The 22,875-nt window shown below is 44.2% G+C and overlaps 1 protein-coding gene across 2 annotated transcripts in view; it reads right to left on the minus strand.

The window, feature by feature from the left end:
* Positions 1 to 22,875, minus strand: part of MMP24 (matrix metallopeptidase 24) — a 47,162-nt gene that overhangs the window by 8,786 nt on the left and 15,501 nt on the right. For both annotated transcript variants that reach the window (XM_064465129.1, XM_064465130.1), the window contains one exon: positions 10,902 to 11,063. In XM_064465129.1, coding sequence (XP_064321199.1) covers positions 10,902 to 11,063 — 162 coding nt within the window. The remainder of the gene's footprint in view (positions 1 to 10,901; positions 11,064 to 22,875) is intronic.

Here is a 22,875-nt window from a genome sequence, read left to right on the forward strand (position 1 = left end):
TGAAATGTGTAGGAATCTGCAATGCAGAGGCACACCTGCTGTCAGAGGGAATTGTCTGGGAGGGACCCAAGAAGTCACTGTGTGTTATGTATTCAAACTGCTTGCTGGAGAAAGAACAGAGTGCCAAATGGTGTGATTGCCAAGTTGGGGTGGTTCTGTTTCTCAGACACAGCAAACAGATACTCAAATCAACAGCAGTTCTGGATTTCCAGAAACAACAAGCTAAAACCTCCACACCTTGAGAGGGGAAGAGGCCAAGAATAAAGTAACATGAGGACATGACATAAATTCTTTCCCCCTCTCTTTTAAAGGAAGAAAGACTGAGACAGCAGTAATATCTAAAGAAAATTATGAAGAATGTGTCTGGTATGTCACTGTAGCTGTACGCTTCTACAGGAGAACTTATCTTGGGCCGCATATCTCCGGGACACAGGGCTCTACCCACCCTGGGGACAGTGATGCACAGACATCAATATGATGGATGCAAAATGTCCGTTTATTTAGCTGCGTCACACGCTTATATAGCTCTTGCGGTTCCTGTTCCTGCCACTCCTATGGGGAGGGGTCTGTCTTTCCGTCACAGCCCGTGATCTTCCGGTCGCCGATCCCTGTCTATTCCCCTACATGTCACAAAGACCCAGAGAATCTGATAGTAAGGTGCAGAATAGGGACGATAGCATTGTTGTCATGTGCTAGGAATTTAACATTTCGTGCATGATTAGTTATTAAAGATTCACTCTCTCTTCACACAGGAGTACCACTCATACACCAGGTTACAGCCTGCCCTGCCCCTGCTGCAGGACAGCAGTCATGTTCAACTCACTCACGTTGAACTTAAGTGCCCGAAGTCTGTCACAGTCTCCTGTAGAGAAGAGGAAAGTTAAAATAGCACCTGCAACTCAGGGGACCAAAGTAAAGGCTTTAATTAGCCCTAAGATGCCCCTGAAACAGAATGCAGTAAACGAGCAAGGCAGCAGTTGTACACACCGCAGGCAGGATGGTGCAAATTAGCAATGATTCAGATGAACCAGAGATCTGCATTAACTGAAACATTTGCTAGTGCAGTGGAAAGGCGTCACAGGTCAGGACTGTCAATAGAAGCTGGGCCACCGTCCATACTCACTGCTTTCAGTGGCCAAACTAGTGGTGGCATACTGCTCTGAAGGAGGTACCCAGCACTGACAAGGTTTTCCACATGTTTTGCAGGTGGTCCTGCAACTTGCTTGGATGCAGACTTTGTAATTTCACTTAAAATATTTCTCTTACTGTCTTTCCCTGCCAGCAATGGATTTTTCCTTGCTATCTTTTGCTTCCCTTCTTGTTTTTATGCATTCTGGGTGTTCTGATTTATCCTAATTGAAGTCTTGTCTCCTCTTGTGGTTATACAGATTACATTTTTATTTTTAATTGCTGCCTTAACTTTCTCACTGAGTGGGGGTGAACTTACAGCTAAAGATGGAAGAATATCCACCTGTCTAGAAGGGGCAAGAGAATCTATGTCAGCAGGCTGGCTAACTTGGTGAGGTGGGCTTTAAGCTGCAGGACTCAGGGGGTGGGGGCCAAATGGCAATGCTAATGCCATCACATCCAACAGGTGATTAAGACAGGCCAGCCAGACAGCGACAAAGGTGCCTTAGCTGCCTCACAAGATGACAATCAGAAGACCAACCACCTCAAGGGTGTGCATGGCTATAGTGGGTCCTCGTGCACCCCTCCAGGGAGACCTGCGTGCTCAATTACCTTTCTGAAATGCCTCTACACCAATGCACGCAGCACGGGGAATAAACAGGAGGAACTAGAGATCTGTGTGCAGTCGCAGGGCCACGATCTCATTGCAGTTACAGAGACATGGTGGGATAGCGCGCATGACTGCAGTGCTGTCATGGATGGCTACCGGCTTTTTAGGAAGGAGAGGCCAACAAGGCGAGGTGGGGGAGTTGCTCTTTATGTGAGGGAGCAACTGGAATGTATTGAGCTCTGCCTAGGGGTGGAGGAAGAATAAGTTGAGAGCTTCTGGGTAAAAATTAAGGGGCAGGCAAATATGGGTGACACTGTTGTGGGCGTTTGCTACAGGCCGCCTGATCAGGAAGAGGAAGTCAACAAGGCCTTCTACAGACCACTGTAAGTAGCCTCACAGTCGCAGACCCCGGTTCTCATGGGAGACTTCAACCACCCCAATATTTGCTGGAAAAGCAGTATGAGGTGTGCACAATCAAGGAGGTTCCCGCAGAGCATCGAGGACAACTTTTTGATGCAAGTGGTGGAGGAGCCAACAAGGCGAAATTGCTGCTTGACCTTATCCTAACAAACAAGGAAGGGCTGGTTGAGGATGTGAGAGCTGGGGGTAGCTTTGGCTGCAGTGACCATGAGATGGTCGAGTTAGGGATACTGCATGGTAGAAGTAGGGCAACAGTAGGATCACAACCTTGGACTTCAAGAGGGCCAACTTTGGCCTCTTCAAAGACCTGCTAGGAGGAATCCCATGGGCTAGGGCTCTAGAAGGCAGGGGTGTCCAAGACAGCTGGTCAGTATTCAAGGACCACTCCCTCCAAGCTCAAGATCCATGCATCCCTAGGAGGAAGCCAGGCAGAGGAGCCAGGAGACCCGCATGGGTGAGCAAAGAGCTTCTAGAGAAACTCAGATGGAAGAGGGAGGTTCGCAGTACATGGAAAAAGGGACTGGCCACTTGAGAGGAATATAGGAACACTGTCAGGGTGTGCAGAGATGTGACAATGAAGGCCAAGGCCCACTTGGAATGAAATCTGGCGAGGATGTCAAGAATAACAAGAAGGGCTTCTTTAAATACACCAGCAGTAAAAGGAAGACTGGGGATACAGTGGGCCCACTGCTGGACAAGAGAGGGGCCCTGGTGATGCAGGATGCAGAGAAGGCGGAGTTACTGAATGCCTTCTTTGCTCCAGTCTTTACTGCTAAGGCTGGCTCTCAGGCATCTCAGCCCCCAGAAGAGAGAGAAGTCTGGAGAAAGGAAGACTTACCATCAGATGAGAAGGATTGTGTCAGAGACCACCCAGGCAAACTGGATCCTCGCAAATCCATAGGCCCTGATGGGATGCACCCGCGAGTGCTGAGGGAGCTGGCGGATGTTCCTGCTGAGGCACTCTCTGTCATCTCTGAAAGGTCGTGGAGGACACGAGAGGTACCCAAGGACTGGAGGAAAACAAATGTCACTCCAATCTTCAAAAAGGGCAAGAAAGAGGACCTGGGAAACTACAGGCCTCACCTCTGCCCCTGGAAAGGTGATTGAGCAGTTCATCCTGGAAGCCATCTCGAGGCATGTAGAGGACAAGAAGGTTATCAGAAGTAGTCCACATCGATTCACCAAGGGAAGATCAGGCTTGATCAACCTGATAGCCATCTGTGATGTTGTGACTGGCTGGGTTGACGAAGGGAGAGCAGTGGATGTTGTCTATCTTGACTTCAGTAAAGCATTCGACACTGTCTCCTATAGCATCCTCACAGGCAAGCTAAGGAAGCGTGGGCTGGATGAGAGGACAGTGAGATGGACAGAGAACTGGCTCAACAACAGAGCTCAGAGGGTCGTGATCAATGGAGCAGAGTCTGGATGGAGGCCTGTCACTAGTGGTGTTCCCAGGGGTCTGTGCTGGGTCCAGTCCTGTTTGTTTAATGTATACATCAATGACCTGGACGATGGGATGGGATGGAAGGCTGTGCTGCCATCCAACAAGACCTGGACAGGCTGGAGAGCTGGGCCCAGGGGAACCTCATGACATTCAACAAAAGCAAGAGCAGGGTCCTGCCCCTGGGGAGGAACAACCCCCCGCACCAGCACAGGCTGGGGGATGAACTACTGGAATGGTGCTCTGTTGAGAAGGACCTGGGAGCGCTTGTGGGCAGCAAGCTGACCCTGAGCCAGCACCGTGCCCTTGTGGCCGAGACAGCCAACAATATCCTGGTCTGCATTAAAAGGAGCGTGGCCAGCAGATGGAGAGAGGTTATCCTCCCCCTCTACTCTGCCCTAGTGAGACCCCATTTGGAGTACTGTGTCCAGTTTTGGGCCCCCCAGTTTAAGGAGAGGGAACTGCTCGAGCAAGTCCAGCGGAGAGCTACCAAGATGATCGGGGGACCGGAGCATCTCTCTTATGAGGAAAGGCTGAGAGATGTGGGTTTGTTCAGCCTGGAGAAGAGAAGACTTATAAATATCTGAAGCGCGGGTGTCAAGAGGATGGGACTGGACTCTTTTCAGTAGTGCCCAATGACAGGACAAGGGTCAATGGGCAAAAACTGGAACCCAGGAAGTTCCACCTCAATATGAGACAAAACTTCTTTCCTGTGATGGTGCCAGAGCAATGGCACAGGCTGCCCAGAGAGGCTGTGGAGTCTCCTTCTCTGGAAGTATTCAGAACCTGCCTGGATGCGGTCCTGTACACTCGGCTCTAGGTGTACCTGCTCAAGCAGGTGGGGTTGGACAAGATGATCTGCAGAGGTCCCTTCCAACCCCTACCATTCTGTGATTCTGTGAATCCTGCAGTTACGCATTCCCCATGAGCTGAGGAACATACACATAACATGAAAATCCTCTGGTGCAAGTGCTAGGCAGGCAGAATTTGGTCTAGTTAGGGATATGGAAAGCAGCACCACAGCCTGTCCACTGCTGAAGAAAGATGCTATCTCTTAAGACCTAAGTCATTTCAGAGCACAACCTGGCACGAAAGCAGAATTAATAGACCCTATATAATTTGCCAGTCATTACTATTTCCGGAATCTTAACACAGTAACCTGCCTCCAAAACAGACGGCTAAAGGCAGAATATAACAGGTTTATCAGCAGCAGAGATGACTGTGTGAACAAAGAGTTACGTAAGAGATGCTGGCACCTTGGTATTTGTTACAGGAAATGATTACACCCACCACTGATATAACTAGCCAGGCAGTATCACACGCCGATCACAGCCTCTATCACTATGTTTCCAAGCAACTTCAGAAAATCAGCCAGAGCAAGTCTCATTGAGAGAAATATTAAGTGTGAGAGGCTATTGCATGGGTGTGCAATTGGGCCTGAACCCGGTCACCTAGTTATTGCGTGTGATCCCAGCACCAGAGCTGAACCCACCCCCAAGGCTGAACCTGCAGCCAGTTCCACAGGGGAAGCAGGTAAGAAACCTCCTGGAGCTGGAAACTCTACGTTCTAGAGGGAAGCAACTTGCTAGGACTTTACAGACACTGTGTGGAGAAGAAGGCTTTCTTCCTCTCTATCGCAACCAAAGCAAAGAATGTCAGAAAGCTTTTGGGTCACAGCAGATCACCTTCAGAGTGTGACTTCCGCCACTGGCACTTAGCCTCCTCCCTTCATGCTTCCTCTGTCGCAGACCATCTGAATACCAAGGTGACCTGTGAAGATAACACAGAGAGAGGAGGCATTTAGGAGCCACTGTGTCGATAGTTGAGGACAAAAAATAATTGTACTGTCCTCCTGGCTATTGACAGAGTGTTCCCTCAACTGCACAACACCTGCCTGGAGGCTCAGCATCCTGCATGGCTCAACATCCTTCACAGCCAGCTCTGCGCGAGCCAGGCAGCTCTCCAAGACTGCCAGTGCAGAGGATGCCCTTTGTTTCAGATCAGGGGAGAAAATGATCCACCTGCAAACAAAGGCCTGTCTTTATCTTCTTAACATTCACTCCAAGAATAAAACTATCATCCAGACTACAGGCAGGCAGTTATGCTTTTGATTGACATACAGGGATTTCTGGTTGTAAAAAGCTGAGCTGCCGCATGTTTTCCATGCACAGTTTCCATGCATATTTTCCAGGTTCACAGGAAAGGATCCTCAGTTTCAAATCATATGATCCAAATGATCCAGGGAGAGGGACAGAAACCCACCTACCTGCTCTGCAGGCAGGGGAAAGAGGTCCCTACTCATATTAAACGAGCTAGCTGCCAACGAGCTATCTCAGGAATGCGAGACAATCTACCCACAACAACTTAGAGCTCAGGAAGGACTCCTTTTCCTTGCTTGCTCGCTAAACCTGTCCACAGAGTACTTTGCACTTCTGGGGTTAGACTTCAGCAGTGAAGTGAATTAGCTATTTCAGTTAGCTTGGGTATCCTTGCCACAGTGCACTACAGTCTGCGGAACGAGCCTCAGCACCTATAGCATACCCAACAGTTGGGCAGTCAAGGCCTTTGTGGTCATCACTGGGTGGCAGGAAGGGTTTCTTGAGCCCTCCTCACATAGACGTTTTCCTCTGAATGACCAATTGCCACCCAGGTGAAAGAGCATTCACCTGGAAGACAAGCATCGATGGCTGGAATCCTTGCTCTAAGCCAAAGGGAACGCTCTCCTGGGCTCTCTACCAAGGCACTTCACCTTGCCGTTGGGTTCTCTGCTCTGGGTGCAAGAAAGCTGCGTCCAAAATTCCCAGGCTTAGGCAGGCAAATGATGAGAGTTTGGGGCTCTGCAAGACGCTCCAGCTGTGGTGCTTGCAGCCCAGTTCTCCTCTGGAAAAACTTTAAGCCTGTCGTCTGCTCCACTGCAAAACAGAACATTATTTTTTTTTTTTACTCAAAAAGATCTGTAGGATGAGAGAAGTATTTCATGCCCAGCCATAACATAAAGCAGTGTTTCTCCATCAGCTGAAAAACCTCCCAGGAGAGACGGGCTCCCCCTCAGCTTCCCCTGCGTCAGGAAGCAGCCAATCAACATGATCAGCTCTCTCCTCTCACACTCAGTGTGTGCAGCTCCAGGGCTGATGTAGGCATGGGTGACTCCCTGTGTCATGGCAGGGTCCTCCAGGTATTAGGTGCACCCCAAGGACAGCACTGGGAACACGGTGGTTACTCCCTGCCTGTTTTTCAGAGGAAAGGGAATGGAGACCTGGCATACGGCAGGTGAGACTCAGTGGATGCACCAGAGGTGGAGTCTGGTATTCCGTGCTAGGTCCACCAGTCTCTGGACAGAAGAAAAGGTGCAACTGAAAGGCTGCAACATAGAGAGGGAGTCTGGTATCTCTGTAGCATGCCAGAGATGTGGCACCAGGGCAGATCCCTCCAGCTCTCTAATTGCCATGCATTTTCCTTCCCCTACCCTCCTATGAGCACAGCACCATGGGGCATGGATCCAAAAGTCCCAGACCTCACAGCTTCTATAGATAAGGTCTTGGATGTTACTCTATAATCCTCCCATGTTCAAGAGGACATTATCAGAAAACAGTCCTATGCCTAATGTTTCCAGGTTCTCATGACAGCAAAGCTTGCTCTGATGAACCCACTCACAGTGGAGAATTTTGCATCAGGTCTTTCTGCTGTTTCACCACAAAGCCATCTCACACATACATGAAGGTTACAAGGATCTGGGATTGCTCTATGGGAAAAGGTGAGGGAGGTTATGAAACCTGTGCTTGCGGCACAGGAGTAACGAGGCCAGCAGAAGGTGTTACTTGCTCATGGATGCTGTGCCCTGCTGACCCCCTGTTCCTGGATGTCAGAGCTGGTGTTGCCTAGTTCCTTGGACAGGGGCTGGTGTGCTTTCATGACTTCCCTGGACCTCAGCCCTCATGGGATGCAGCAAGTACACTGACTGGGAGCTTTTCTTGTGAGCTGCAGAAAAGATGTGTGAGGTTGACACATCCTCAGTGAGATTTGGGAGGACCCAGATCCTTCAGGTTGTCTCCAGGCTTAATGATTTGGTCTACCTTTGAGTGACTAGGAGACCTTTCCTTTGTGACCCTAGGCTTTGAAAGGACCTTAAAGGTAATGGCCTGGTTTACCAGCTTCAAGCATCTGTGTGGACATGAATTTTTCCTGCACATCATGTCAACCCCTCTGCTCCCCAGGCATAGTGTCAGAAGAGTCACTCCTAACATGAGAGGCTGCTTCAAAGCCTACTGCAAAAGGATACTTAGAGCAGACGTGAAGAACGGGAACCAGCGCTGAGAGGATGATCAGTTCAGGCTGTGTGACGAGACCATGGTTGAATGTCTCCCCTCTCCATCTGCACTGTAGCTGCATGTAGCCCTGACTTCAACACTAGCAAAATTAAAAGAAGCCGACAACAGGGCATGCCACTTGTGACATGGGCACACAAGTACAGAGGAGATATCATTCTGGAAAAGACGTGTAAAGAACAGGCCCTGGCTCTGTGACTTATTTTGCATAGCCAGTTCCTAATAATGTGTATTGAGCACATGCTGCTGCACTGTAGAGAATGTCAAAATGCCAAGAAAGCAGGAGGTTTTGATTTTTAGACAGGTGCTCTGGTAGAAGGGCTTTTGGCCATACCAAAGCACAACAAAGCATATTGGCACTGTGGAAATAAAACACATTAGTTGAATGTTCCTGCTAGAGCTACAAGAAGGATATTTCAGCAGTCCCTTCTCAGGTGTGAGAAGCTCGGATGAAAAGGTCTGTTCTCATATCTCCAGTACAAGGGAGAAACATAAGCTGCATTTTCCATCTTTCTTTGTGAGCCATAAGAGTCAAACTAGTTTTAAACTAAACTTCAGTTTTTGGACCGCAACTCTGTGCTAAGGGCCAAATTCTCTACCTGGGGAATCAAAACTCCTATTGCAGAAGCTGGTCCTTGGCCTCCCCGCAGGACTAGTTATCTCTACAACCACCAACACCATCCCCAACCCACTCCAGTTCAAAGGCCTCAGAGAAGAGCCTTGCGTGATTCCACGACAGCCAACAAACTCATTCCTAATTACTACCTACACCAGTTAGTAATTAATTCATACTGCTTTATTCAAGCTGAATTAAAATTTTAAGCATATTATATTGCATACAGAGAATCTTAACATCATATGTGGCTAAAGTTTAACATCACCACGTAAGTGAAAAATAAGCGGAGGTGTAGTGGTGCTCCTGCCAAGCCGCAGGCAGTGCAGTACTGAGCTCTCTGCTCTCTCTTAGCTGTGCACAAGACACTATGCAGTGCTCTCACAAATTGTCAGGGCCCTGAGGACACCACCAGGTCTTAATGCCCCTGACCAGCATCACCTGTTACCTCCACCCCCACCCATGGACTCAGGAGCTTCATTTCAGCTCAGCCCTGGTCACTGGGTCCCTGCCCAAGCTGTGCTGGGGGAGTGCTGGTCCCCAGCTGAGCCACAGCTGATATTGGCTTAAACCACAAACGTGAAGAAGCATGGCTGTCAATTCCTTATCTGCTCCCTTTTCATAAAGGTATCTGAAAACAGAGAAACCTGTAATTTTTTCTTGATTGCGCTTTCACTCTCAGCGATAAATTAGGATTTTTTTTTCTTTCTGATTAGCCACAGTTCACAGGAACTATATCAACATTTCAAAATAGACACAGCGTAATGACATTTCAGCAGCTTTCAAAAATGAAAACTTAGGTATATTATTTATTGAAAGTTTAATACTTACTACCCCATCAGTTTATTTCAAAACCATCCAGAGTCTCTGTTATCCTGAGTATTTAAATGTAGTCTATGTCAGAGTATGCATAAATAATAATACCATAGGACAACTGCCATGCACCTTCATCCTGGTAATGAACAATAAAGAGAAATCTTCAGCTGCATTAATGGGAAGAGCCAGTTCCCCCTGGGCATACTTCAAGTCATCTTATTTTAAATGTTGGACCTTACTTGAATATCTGCCTTACAGTGAGGATGACCTGCATTCTACAGATGCTTGGTTTTTCCCATTGCCCAGATAGGAGTCAGGGAAACTTGCCCAGAAACAGATTTCTCTTCTTTAGGCATCTACATTTGAACAAATGAATCTCATTCTAGTCACAAAAAGAAAACATAAAATCAGACTAAAACAACTGACATACAGTTTACACCTCTAAAGTCTTGCTGTACTAATTTAGAGTCTTATAGGTCTTGGCACAAATTCTGTTAGCAGTAATTTAAAATCCACTGGCAGATCACTGATGCAAATGTTGACAGGCATCAGGTCTGCCACTGATCCCAGCAGCAATCCCTTAGAAACACCAGTTTTCCCACTGACAACCATCTTATAAGTTTTTTTTTTTCATGTCTAATTCATATAATATCTGCTCTACTGGTACTGGGAGGTAATATTTCACTCCAGATGTCAAGCAGCTGCAAATGTTACATAGCATAGTTGCTCTGTGCTACATTTATTAAGCAACCTCTCTGTCAAACTTGTACATTCCTCAAAGAATGAAATGAGGGATATTTGACAAAACCTGTTTTCCATGGGCTGCCACAGCCTGTAACCATTAGCATCTTCTAGCTCAGCCTCCCTGACTGTGGCTCCTAAAACCTCCATTTCCCTCTGCTCCCAGAGTGCCCTTCAGCCAATAATTCTCTGAAACTCCCTGTCCTCACATCTTGGTATCCATGATCCCATCACATGGTACCACACCATCTCCAGCCCCTTGGTTTTCTCCCATAATCCCTCTGTGTCCTTTTCTCTCTCTTTTCCTTGAGCCTGTATCTTTGTGGCACATGTTGTACAACAATGTTCAGCTGGAGATTAAAAGAAGTGCTCCCTCAGTGGATCCAAACTTTCTTCCCCTACCTTCTATATATGGAGAAAAAAATGAGTGCATAAATACTTTTTACCTTTCCTTGATGTTCCATGTTCTTCGCATTCTTCCCCCTCTATTTGCACTGGCTGTTCCTAATGGACAAACTTTGGGTACAGCAATTGCCTGTTTTTCCCGTGCTAGTGCTCCTTGATACTGGGGACATAGTGAGTGATGAGCAGCAGTGAGATCATGGAGGTTTGGTTATCCTGACTTGTGCAAAGATATTGCCACTGGGACAGTCGTCTGATATTTGGCTGTGGATCAAGGGCTTTAAATGGTTCCCCATTCAGCTATGGCAGGAAATCCAGCCCACCAACTGCAAGCGTTTTGGGGGCTGTAAAATACTAACTAAACTCGAGCTCAGTGTAAATACGTGAGTGGATAGTGTTGCTCACCATAGATCTTCTGAATTCCTTGGAGGTCATCCTGGGGCAGTTTGAAGTTGTGTGTTTCCATGTACTGGTAGAAAGGAGCCATGATAGCACTGGGATCATTGGAGTGTTCCAAGCCCAGCGCATGTCCCAGCTCATGGACTGCGACCAGAAAGAGATCATTCCCTGTGGAAGGAAGGCAAAGCCAGGTTAGTACACAGCCACAGTCTGATGCAATCCCAAGTCCCACTTATTCATATGGCAAGGAGCAAATGCTTTGCTGTCCTATTGCAAAGCAGACCACAGTGCCAGAGTCAGCTCCTGGAGATGGTTTTAGTCTTGAAAGTCTGTGCAGCTTTTACAGTCATTGTCACAGGCAGGAGGCCCCTAGCCCATGACCATCCATGACCACAAACACCCTCAGACCAGGTAAAACCGTCAGCTGCCTGGAGTGAAAGGATATTTGCTGTAGACTCTTTTGCAGAGTTTACCAAAAATGGCCAACAAAATAGGCTGCCCTAATGCCATTGCCTCCTTATCTGAGTGCTGCCAAGAGAGGTGAGAGACTGCTAGTCAACAAGCGTTCATGGTGCAAAGGGAGCTTTTTCCCCCTTCCGGGTCCTCTGGTGCCATGCTCTGACCTGACCTGGACCACCAAATCCTAGGGGAGACCTGTAAGGCACCTGGCAAGGCAGGAGGAAGGACAGAGAAGACCAGGGCTAACACCCATCATAGCACGTGTAGTACCTGCAACAACCCCATCTCCTCTAGCACAGGCTCCTCAACGTGCTTTTACTTTGCTGGACTCCTGGCACTGCCATGTTGGCAGGAGGAGGTGAGCGCAGGTAGCACCCTCTTGCAGGAGGCAGAGCCACATAGGGAAAGTTGGGTTGGATCCCAATGGCAGGAGGGAGAGGGAGGAAGGGGGAAAGAACCTCCTGACAAGAAGAAAAAGGGCTGAGGAGCCCTGTCTGGTCCAGAGGCTCATAGGAGTGTGAAGTACGGGTACCTTCAACTCTATGTTCCAGACATACACTTCTCTTCAGTCCCATGGATCTGGAACCCTCATCTCCTTTATCTAGTGTGGTCCCTGGATGTCCTGCTCTGTGACAGCACCTTGACATGGGAGGTGACTAGGCAATGCTGTGTGAGTGGTGAAGACACAGTCAACAAGGACAGATATAAGAGTCTTCCCTTGCCAATAAAATGCCTTAGCCCTCAGTCCTGCCTGAATTGGGCTTCTCTGCTTTTTTTTGGCAAGGTGCAAACCCAGAGCACTTGCAGTCAGACACAGGAGAAAACAGTTGGCAGTGGGAGCTCAGTGGCTGCTTTGCAGCATCTCCAAACAGTGTATCTCCATTCCTCACATCTCCAAACAGCACCTGTCTTAGAGGTAACAAATTTCAGTTTTGTGCACACAGCTGAGCTCTCCCTGGGAGAGGAGCTGCGACAGTGATTCACGTAGACCTGTATCTCTACTTTTTAAATACTTATTGCTTCACTGTTACCCAAAAAAATGTGACAACAATGTGTCAGGGGTCTGCAAGTCTTCACAGCAGGGTGCTTTGCCAGGACCGTAAGATACCTAAAGTCAGTAACAAACAGCACTCAACAGGTCATACATACCACACCAAAATCGTTAAATTTTCTAAACAGTTGCATTGGAGGGCATAAGCGCCTGAATATGCAAGACATTAAAATATACAAATGCATTTCAAATAAATGTTCAAATACATTTGTTCAAATAAAAATACCCCAAATTTAGGCATATATGTATTTAAAATTCCAGAATTTCTGTATTTAGGATTCCATATAGAGACTTAATTTTTTTCTCATCTGTTGCTGAAAAATCTGGCATGTGCAGAAAAAGTCAATAAATGTCCAACAGTATGGTATAAAATGCATTAAGTAGTTTCATGGTAAAGTTTGGAGGACCAACCACTCTTCATGGCTTTTCAAAAACATTTAAGCTTAGAAGATGCACCGTTTTCAAAAGGGACTCAAAAAGTCCTGTTGAAAATTAAATGGACTTAACTCTCCCACATCACTTAAATGCTTATGAAAGTACAATTTTCATTGCTACATCTACTCGCACATCAAAGTCCATTGTAAAAGCCACTCAGTACAGAGCTGACTTTCATTAAAAGGCTGGCCCTGTGGTAAGTGCTTGGAGACTTTTTCCCTCACCAATTTGGTGGCATTTTCCTCCTTGCTGAAGTATAGAAAGAGTCTTTGTATTGACAATGTCTAGAACTTGTCTCTGTATAAGTCTACATATAAATCTATGTAAGTTACTTTCCTCTATGCGCTAAACTTGTACCAGGGCCTAAGTTTAAATTTAAATTATTTTGATACATTGATACAATGAGGATACATTGATACAATGAGGATACATTGCTAGGAGGCCACTCAAACTGGAATAGAGATGTGCTGGACCAGATGAAGTGGAGCTGAAGAGAATTTCCCGGAAATTAAGTGACTTCCACAGAAAATAGGACAAGAAGCTCCTCTTGCTTCTCAGCAAACACTATGATTCTGACTGAGGACAGTCACCCATTGGAATAATCTCCCCAGGGAAGGGGTTGACTTGGCCATGTTGGGCACCTTCAAGAGTCGTCTGAACAGGGTGCTGGGCCATCTTGTTTAGACTGTGCTCTTCTCAGAAAGGTTGGACTAGATGATCCCTGAGGTCCCTTCCAACCTGGGATTCTGTGATTCTCAATGCTGTGGTTGCTTCTCATTGCAAAGTCTTTGCTGAAATGCAGAGGAATGGCACTAGCAGAGAAATTTCCCTCTCCTGCTCCCTGCCCTGGCCAAAGATTTCTCACCACTTTCATCCCTTCACCTTTCCTTTTCTTCTAGCCTCCTTCCCCACACATCCATCATTATCCTCCTTCCACCATGCCCATGTCATCTGCCATCTCCACCCTGCTATATTCTGTAAGAGGGTCCCAAGTCTGAAAGCAGCTAAGTCATTTGCAGAGGGCAAGTGGACAGCATGTATTTTGTGAGGAGACAGGAGAAAAAAAGTCTAAGCCCATTTTGTAAGCACAGAGTGTTCTAAACCCCAACTATGGATTCACCATACTACTTCTCTTGAGAGGTCAGTTTATATCAGTAACGTTAAGCAAGAAGTTCCCTTTATTGTTGTAAATGGTAGGGAGTTTCGTAGTGCGGAAGAGAACACATCATTCATTTTCTTTTCAAAGGGTGGGCTAGAATTTGCTCTGAAAATAAAATATCAAGGTATAAAACTATTGCCTGACAGCATACTTATCTTCTCCCACAGCCCTTAGCTTGGAGCTGCGATGGCTCTTTGTAGTGTTACCCACTGCTGATTGTCTGCCATTTGGAAACTGTCCACTCAGCTGATCTGCAGGAGTCTTGAAAGGAGCCTGTACCTCTCAAATTGTTTCTATTCTTGAACATGCAGTAAGGTCTCTGCTGACCTTCACGTTCTCCACAGTTCTTGTCTGAACAGCACTCTTAATAATGTCCATCTTCTTGGAGCAAGATTCAGAAAGCAGAACTAATAGCCTAGTTTGATATTTTGCTGCTCATATGGAAGCAAGGTCTGGCAATCAGATAAAGTGCCTTAATTTCCTGTTCAACCCCATCACCCAAGACCAAATAACAAGTAAAACTTGTATTCAGTGTATACCAGCCACCTGGGTAAGACAGTAGGGTGAAGGAGGAACTGAGTACCCTTGCTTTGTATTTGCAGGGAAAGGTACCAAGATAAAGCCAACATTTTTTGCTCATTTGCACCATCTGTACAAAATAAACAGGTCTGGTCAGAGAAGTGCCTGAACTTTTTCCTTCCAATTCTCAAGAGGCATTCAAAAGTCTACCACTAAGCACCAGAGACAGGATGACCCTATAAAACCAGGGGTAGTTTTGTAAGTTCATTCATTGAGTGAAATAATTTTGATCTGCTATGCGAAAACATAACCATAGTTTATTTAGCTTTAAAATTGCTGATCTGTTTTCCTTACCAAAACAACGTTATCACCAGAGAAAGTTATAATTGAGGACACACCTATAACAATATAAAAGCATCGCCCACTATCATGACGCCAAACCAGGTGAATACACTGCTTATCTTACATTGAGTTTAATAGTTTTATACTCCCCGTGCACATGCTAGACACAGAATACACACCACTTGAAGCATACTTTTAAGCTAAATTTTCTTAAGTAAAAGTGATCTAAATTTGTCTTCCGAATAAACCTTGTTAGCTGATGTATTCCCAGCTGAGATAAATTACTGAAAATGAATTGCAATATAATCAAAACCAGCTCTTTGATTAAGCATTCTCAAATTGTTTATAATATACAACTCCTCCCTGCAGAGATAAGAAACACATGCTTTTATTGCAGCAATGCAGAGAACACCATAGTCACAGACAAACTGCATATGTATGATCTTCTTTCTAGTCATATACCCCATCACTCATGCTTCTTTGATTTTCATCTTCAGCTGGAAAAACAGCTGTTAAATCTAGTCATGAACACCTTGAGAAAGGTTCTTCTTTGTGAAAATGCTAGCACATGCCTTCTTGAACAGTTTCGTTCATTTTAATTATGAAAATTGATATCAAAACCTTTTCTTTATTTGGCTAAGCAACTCATTGCATAGTAGGGTATCCAAGTGCCATAGGACAGCAAAAACACTCCTCTAAATGCGTATCAGTAGGTCACAGGGATACTATTATGGCAATGTTGTGATATTACTATTGGTATTTATCCCTGAGCACGACAGCTGTATATATAGCTGCAGTGAGTGTAGGTAGACTCTGTAGAGCACCTAGCACAGTGGAGCGTAAATCCAGGACAAAGCTTCTAAGACAACAGAAATACAAATAAAATTGTACATCTGATTCATAACAGAAAAGAAATTGTGAACGTCTGATCTTTCTCATATTGTTTTTATACTTTATGAACTGTATCATCATGCTAACACATCTACATATTGCAGTTTACTCAGACAATTAAAAAGACATATGAAGGTTACATTTTTAAATTTTATTAAAGTAAGAATGATACTGAAGAAATCATATCATTGGTTGTAACAATAGCATGTCTAGGGTAATTACAGAAAAGATGGTGTGAAGTAAACGTGCTTTCAGTACACTAAAATGATCCCTTCTATTCCAACAGCCATGCAGAGATAACTGTTTTCCAAGCACAACTTAAAGAAGCTTTAGGGCTACTCTAAGCTATGCCTTGGTTCTTGCATCTTCAGACCTGGTAGGTCTGAACTGTGAAACAGAAGAACATGTGATTTGTCTGCACTCCTCCATTCACCTCCACAACATCAAGCTCTGCTCAAGAAAAGCTTTTTGATCTTCTGAAGACCCTGAAGAAGTGGTAATACTATTCTTCGATTTGTTTGCATCAAATGAGATGTGGAAAACAGCTTTTCTATCTAGAAAGGAAGAAAATACATGTTGAAAAGAAATATAGGTTTCATTTTGTTCATAAACTATTATAATAAATGTAGCAATGAATATGATGCATCTTAAGGACTTCATGAAAACTCTTTACAGTGTCTTTAAACAGCTTCACTGGAAGAAGAAGAATGAGTGATATGCAGTCTTAGCAGAAATTGAATCACAGTCACGTTAAACTGATCCCCATGAGATCAAGTGACTACAGAAGAACAAAGCACGACATTATTATACCAATCATCGTGAAAGATAGGTAGTCTGCCTTATTGTCCCCGAAAGGCAGTGTGCCAACTAGATCTGTTAGTTGTGTTACAGATCTGATTTAACGTTGCAAGCTTTGCTTTATGGCACAGTTGGCACTATGGGGACAATCTCCTGTATAAATTCACAAGCAAAATATAAAATACTTTTCTGGAACGCTGAGACCAAAACTGACTGAGTGATGTGGAGGCAAGAGTGGGCAGCCAGAGAGAGGGAAATTAATGACTGCTTGAGCTGGCTCAGCAGCCTGATATTGAATGGGATAAGAATGTTCTGCTGAAAAATTTTCCTGTATCTTTCACACACGTAGGTTGTAATTCAATACAAAAGAATTACCAATCCCAAAATGAAAACTCATATTTGCCTATATTAGCATATCATTCCCTAATTAGGTAGAATAGATGATAAAGGAAAGAAAAATACTCATAAAAACATGGAAAATGTAGATATGACTTTCATTCCATCAATCTTGAAAAGAAACTATGCTGCTGGTTTTATTTAAATACAGCACATTTCAAGTAATGTTAATAATACACAGCACAGTATTTAAATACAGCAGGGCCCATAGACAGAATTCAGTACTTGACCCAGCTGTAGAACAACCAGAAGGTAACTACAAAAAAACCAAAACCAAAAAAAACCAAACCAAACCCAAACCCAACCAATCAAACAAAAAAACCGAACCAAACCAAACCAAACCCACCCAAATAGATTTTGAAACAGTTAAAAGGCTGACTCAGTGAGTTCCAAACAGATCCTGGCATAGACAGTGTGCACACAAATCAGCTTGTGCTACTTGGAATTCTTTTTTGCCAGTCAGGTTGAAATTATATTTAACTCCTGGGGCTGGCAACAGAGCAAGCGCTGATCTGGAAGCTATGAGAGTAGCTCTCTTGCCACAAAGAGGGTGTTTTCTACCTGGGACAGGAGACCTACTGTCTTTGTCCTCCCCTGACAGAGAAGGTTCCTGATGGGGCTGTAAAGACTGAGTAGGACTGAGAAGTAAGAGAATGGGGGTGTAAGAGACATTCCACCCTCAAAGTGGTAATCTTGGTGGATTTAGGTAGAGAAGGCATACTAGTTAAACTGTCTTCAAATCTTGTGCTCTTTAGAAACAGGAGAGAAAAAAGTCATTTAAACAACTCCCAAGTTTGCTGCTTGGTTGTTATGTCAAAATCTAGAGTACTGGGTGTCATTTCACTGCTTATGCTGCGATGACCAGCAAACTCTTTTCAAGAATTCATCTGCTCTTAATTTCTTCTCTTCCTGAATGCCTGTTATTTTACTCCTCTCCCCTTCAGCAAGTGGAATGCAGCAGATTTATTAGAGATACTGCTGCGTTTTGGCTCACTTCACATCATCTGTTTCTGCTTTACAAAGGAAGGGGGCAAAAAGAGACTTTCTGGCTCACCTTGCTTCTTATGACCTGCCTTTTTTATAGATGGGTTTTCTTCTTTCTTTTTAAGGGAATGACACATCGTTTTGATCCCTACTGGCTCCTTCCTACGAATCTCAGCGCATCTCGTTCTCTGTAGAAAAAAGTAAAATATTTTACTTTGATTATACAGAAGTCAATAGGATTCCAAATACCTACATAACTGTATTCATATTCCGTGTCTTAAACAATTACTGACAAAAGCAATGGATAATAATTTTCTTTATGGAACACTGTGAACATCAGGTGTATTTACAAGTACATTGTTTTGAAGGTGGAATTTGCAGGTGATCCTTATTAATGAATTTCAGCTGTAATCAATAACTAGCACTGTCAATACTGCAAAGCTTTAAAATCCAGACTGCACTAGCACAGCGCTACTGTAATGCCATTTCTATGTTTGTAAAATGAGAGCATAAACAACAAATGAAAGCATTACTTACAGAGGTGCTGTCCAGTAGTGAAGAAGAATAATCTGAAGACAGAGGTCTTCCATGTGTGCTGGTAGGCTTTCTCTCTTCACTTTTGTAAAAAAAAAAAAAAAAAAAAAAAAGATTTGCAAGTTCTCTATTTATGGCCTTCTGTGTTTGGATTGACATGACAGGGATGTAACCTCAAACTGTTGCTGATTCAAGCAGTCTGATTTGATTTCTTGTTACTGTGGCTGTCTGTCTCAAGACGTGTGTCTATATGCTTGCTCAAATTTAGTTCAACAGTAGCATATGATTTTAGAGAACTCTGGCTTATGGGAACAAGTGTCTCTAAGCAGTTACAGGATGAAACCAGTGTTAAATAGATATGTTCTAGAGACTAAATACTGAACTGGTCGTCTTCAATGAACAAAAGTACTGACCAACAGCTGATCTGCTGGAGTGAAGTATCATTAAAAGGCCTGGTAGAATAAATTAAAATTTTAATACAATTTATGCCCCACTTGACTTCCAACATCTTTATGAAACAGTCTTTCATATAACAGGTCTCCATTAAAGGACACATGAGTAACTTCAAAGCAGCTCTGATTTTTGCTCTGAAAAACACTGATGCTTGTATTCAACAATAAAGTATCAGAAGCCTGAAAAATAACGCTGGATTCAAAATGCCATTTGTTAGAACAAAACTCTTTAGATGTGGAGATGTTCTGTACCTGAGAAATCAGAAAAAGAAAATTAAAAAAGTATTTAACAGCCAAATAGCACAAAGATGATATGCGTACTGTGTTGTGAGTACATGCACTGTCAAGTTGCTCATTATATTGATACTTGGTAGATTGTCTTTGCTGGCCTCAGCATTTCCATAGAAAACGAACATGAAAAAAAGTGGTAAAATAAAAAAGAAACAACACAGAAAGCAAGGCAAAACACAGAGGAAAAAGGAATTAATCAAGGATAAAATACTGCCATGTTCTGGGAATATGGGTGAAGGTACAGGAGTTAAGAGGAGCTGTATTTTCTTTTTCAGCAAGCATGCACTGTACCTGTAGAGGTCAGGTAAGTGGGTTGCAAGTAGATAGTAGAGAGTCAACCTAGAAAAGTGGATACCAATGCAAATCTCAAAGGAAAAAAAAAAGCACCAACTGGATACTTTTCATTCCTCTTAGTCCCCTCCCTCCACCTAAAATATGATTGTATTCTAACAAATCAAACAGAATAACGGTCAAATTATTTAGAGCTTTGAAAGACACTCATCTCTCCAAGATCCAGGATTCTGAACAGGGAAAGCCATACACCTATTCCTTGAGACAGTCTGTAGAAGAACCAGCTGTTCTAGCTAGACACAGTTCATAAAGTATAATGACATCGCTCAGTAACTGCATTTTTAGAGAAGAAATGTTCCATATTGTATCTGTAATGGCTTCTAGGGTACTCAAGACAAGTGATCAGATTCAAGTACTCAGATGTGACAGTAAAGGCAACAGGTATCAGAAGCATAGGACATCCTCCATCCTCCAAGATGGACCAAATGGACAAAGGCAAGGGTCAGTGATCTAAATGGGATAGACTCCAAGCACAGGCACTGCTGTGGCAGAAAAATCTGTAGGTGCCTGGGCAATTTTAAGAACCTTGTACTCATAGCAGGAATTTAAAAATAGTACCAGGACATTCAGGTTCAAGCTCAAATAAATTTGGTGCACCTGAGTTCTTAACAAGAACAGCCCAAGCTGTGGCAGAATGGTTCTCTCAAAGCCTGGCTAAATGCCTATGCTTGTGCAACTGAATTCCGCTGTAAATGCAGAGGTGAGAGAGAGGATCCCATCTTTAGGAACAGGGATACAACTGTCAAAAGAATCAAGGTTTGCGATATTAATACTGCCAGGATAGAAAACAGTAAATCTCCAGTAAAGATATCACTTCGAACACGCTGACTGGCAGATTAAACATCAGCTCAAAGCTATGCATGCCCCCCACCAACAGGTACAACAGGTTGTTGTGCTCATTGGCTATCAGTAAGACTCTCCTCCAAAGTTACCTTTACTTTCTCCTTGAGATCCTTACTAAATATTCACATTAGCCAGCTTAGACAGTATTTGGCTGTCCTGAAAAACCTGCTCAGGTTCCTGAACATGTGCGATATCCAGATGGTGGCTTCAGGAGTGCCTGCTCTGTTGTCCAAGTAGATGCTCACTGAAACAATGCTAGTCCTTGTGGTGGAATCACAGAGAAAAATCTGTGCAGTTCCTCTCCTCTGTGGCTAACAGAAGCCTTTCCAGAGGTGGTTCAGACGCTTTTCCTCCAGAACTTCTGCAGAAGCTCCTGTGCTGATTTGGCACTGAAAGTGACCCATGAGGTCTCATCTCCCGTATTGGTTCTGTCAGCCTTGTAAAAACTACCACTCTTTTTGGTTGGCTCTTCTTCAGATGCCCTGATCAGGAAGCTTTCCAAAGAAGCCTCTGGAGGAACCCCCCAGGATATATGGGGACCTGTGTGTTGCAATGATGACAATATTTGTTTACTTGCTATTAGCAAAGCTCAGCATTTCTTGCCAATATCTAATTGGCAGTCACAGTGGTAACCCTACATTTACAAAGAGAACTTGATACAGGTGTGAAGCTGTACAGTGTGGGAAAGTACGTGGATGAGAGGCTACTGAAAGATTAATCCTGTTAACTGCAAAAAGATGAAACTTGATGTGAAGTTGAATTACACTAGAGTCGCTATGGGAATAACTTTTCAGCTGCGGTTGTTTCCTGAAGGAGCGGCTGCCCTTGGGCACACTCCCACGTACAATGCCACACACCCACATACAACCCAACACACATGCAGATGATAGGGACGCTCCTAGAGCTCAACTCTGGGCATGCTGAAAGAAAAAAATTCTGGTGATCCCTGGCAGGGCATGGATACCTTGGTACTTATTGTGCTTTAGCATTAAAAAAAATCTCTATAAGTCTCTCCAAATCAATCCTGCTCCACTTTAAACCTTCTACTACTGCTTCAGTGTATTTCCTGACCAGCATGGTGCCTAGTACACATAAGCTTTGGAATGAAATCTGGATTGCATGGGAAGACTGACAGCAGGTTATCATAATTACAGATGGGATAGCCCCAGCAGTGGCAGTTCTGGTTACCCACCCTGCAGCAACAGCAGTGCTTGCTACAGCCATGGGTAGTTATTGCAGACATGGGTGCCGTTAGCACCAAAACTATTAAGACACAGACACTGCCATTTGCAGTGATGGTGACATAGCAAGTATCATCACTACCAACAGAGGAATATAGCTAATATCTATATACAGCTATATCTATACAACTATAAAGCTAATATCTGGAGTGGGTTGGCAGACACCACTTATTTAGTAGGATGGTGTTGACAACACGCATAACAGCAATGGTCTTTTACGTTTAAAAGACCATGAAGATTTACCTATGATTATTATTGATACTATATGCAATGTTAAACTGGAGATTAAAATTTACTTCCTGCAATTAACCTGGTTTAAACAAATATTTGAGTTGTCAGAGGTGTGTAAGAGCAGTCATGTGTAATATGGATATTTAAAGTGACAGAACTTACTTTCAGCCACTCAGGATTCCTGTTTAACCTATTGTTGGGGATACATGCATATGTAATTATTATTTTCATAAAAAGGGCTAGGAAATACTTTATTTGGCCGGTTAATAATGGATTTCATGCAGCACCTCTATGCTTGAGCCAAGTTACGTAACATAATGAGACAGCCGAGGGAGAGAGATCAGAGCACAGCCCTCTTTCAGGCACAGGCTTTGCTGCCTACAGTGAGCAACGTATGTCAGCAGCTGTCAGTCTTGGGATGGACAGTTTAAAGTTTACTTGGCTGTTTCCACAGCACATTTCAAGTAAAAAAAGCCCAAGACTTGGAGAAAGTGGAGCAAAGTCACCTTTGGTGTCCCTTCTGGTAATGCAAGCAATTGGGATACTGAGACTGCTTGCATTAACATGTAACTCAGTGACCAAATCCTGCACCTGCACAAAGAGAAGCAGCTACGCACAATGTACTGCTAAAAGACAATGACTCCAAAATCGGCTTTAATTGCCTCCAAGTGCCCATGCATCAAAGCCTAATAACCTGGAGCCCTTGCTGCCACAGGTCTGGGATAAGCTAAAGGCCAAGAGCTGCTTTCATCTATGTTAGGGAGCATGTTCCAGGAAAAACATGAGGTAAGGCCCCGCAGCTGTGATCATTCCAGCTGCTCTTCATTGTGTGGTTGTGTAGATGATTTATCTCTAAACGTAAACCCACATTCCTCCTCTTTTTCAGTTGCATCCTGTTTGCCTTATCATTTCTCTGATTTGCCTTGATCCTTCCAAATTCCAACATTCTTCATCATGCTTCTAGCTGCTTCCATTGACATTCTCATCTGAAAACTTAACAAAT

This window comes from Phalacrocorax carbo, chromosome 14, assembly GCF_963921805.1.
Source record: "Phalacrocorax carbo chromosome 14, bPhaCar2.1, whole genome shotgun sequence".
In the NCBI taxonomy this organism is placed as follows: Eukaryota; Metazoa; Chordata; class Aves; order Suliformes; family Phalacrocoracidae; genus Phalacrocorax; species Phalacrocorax carbo.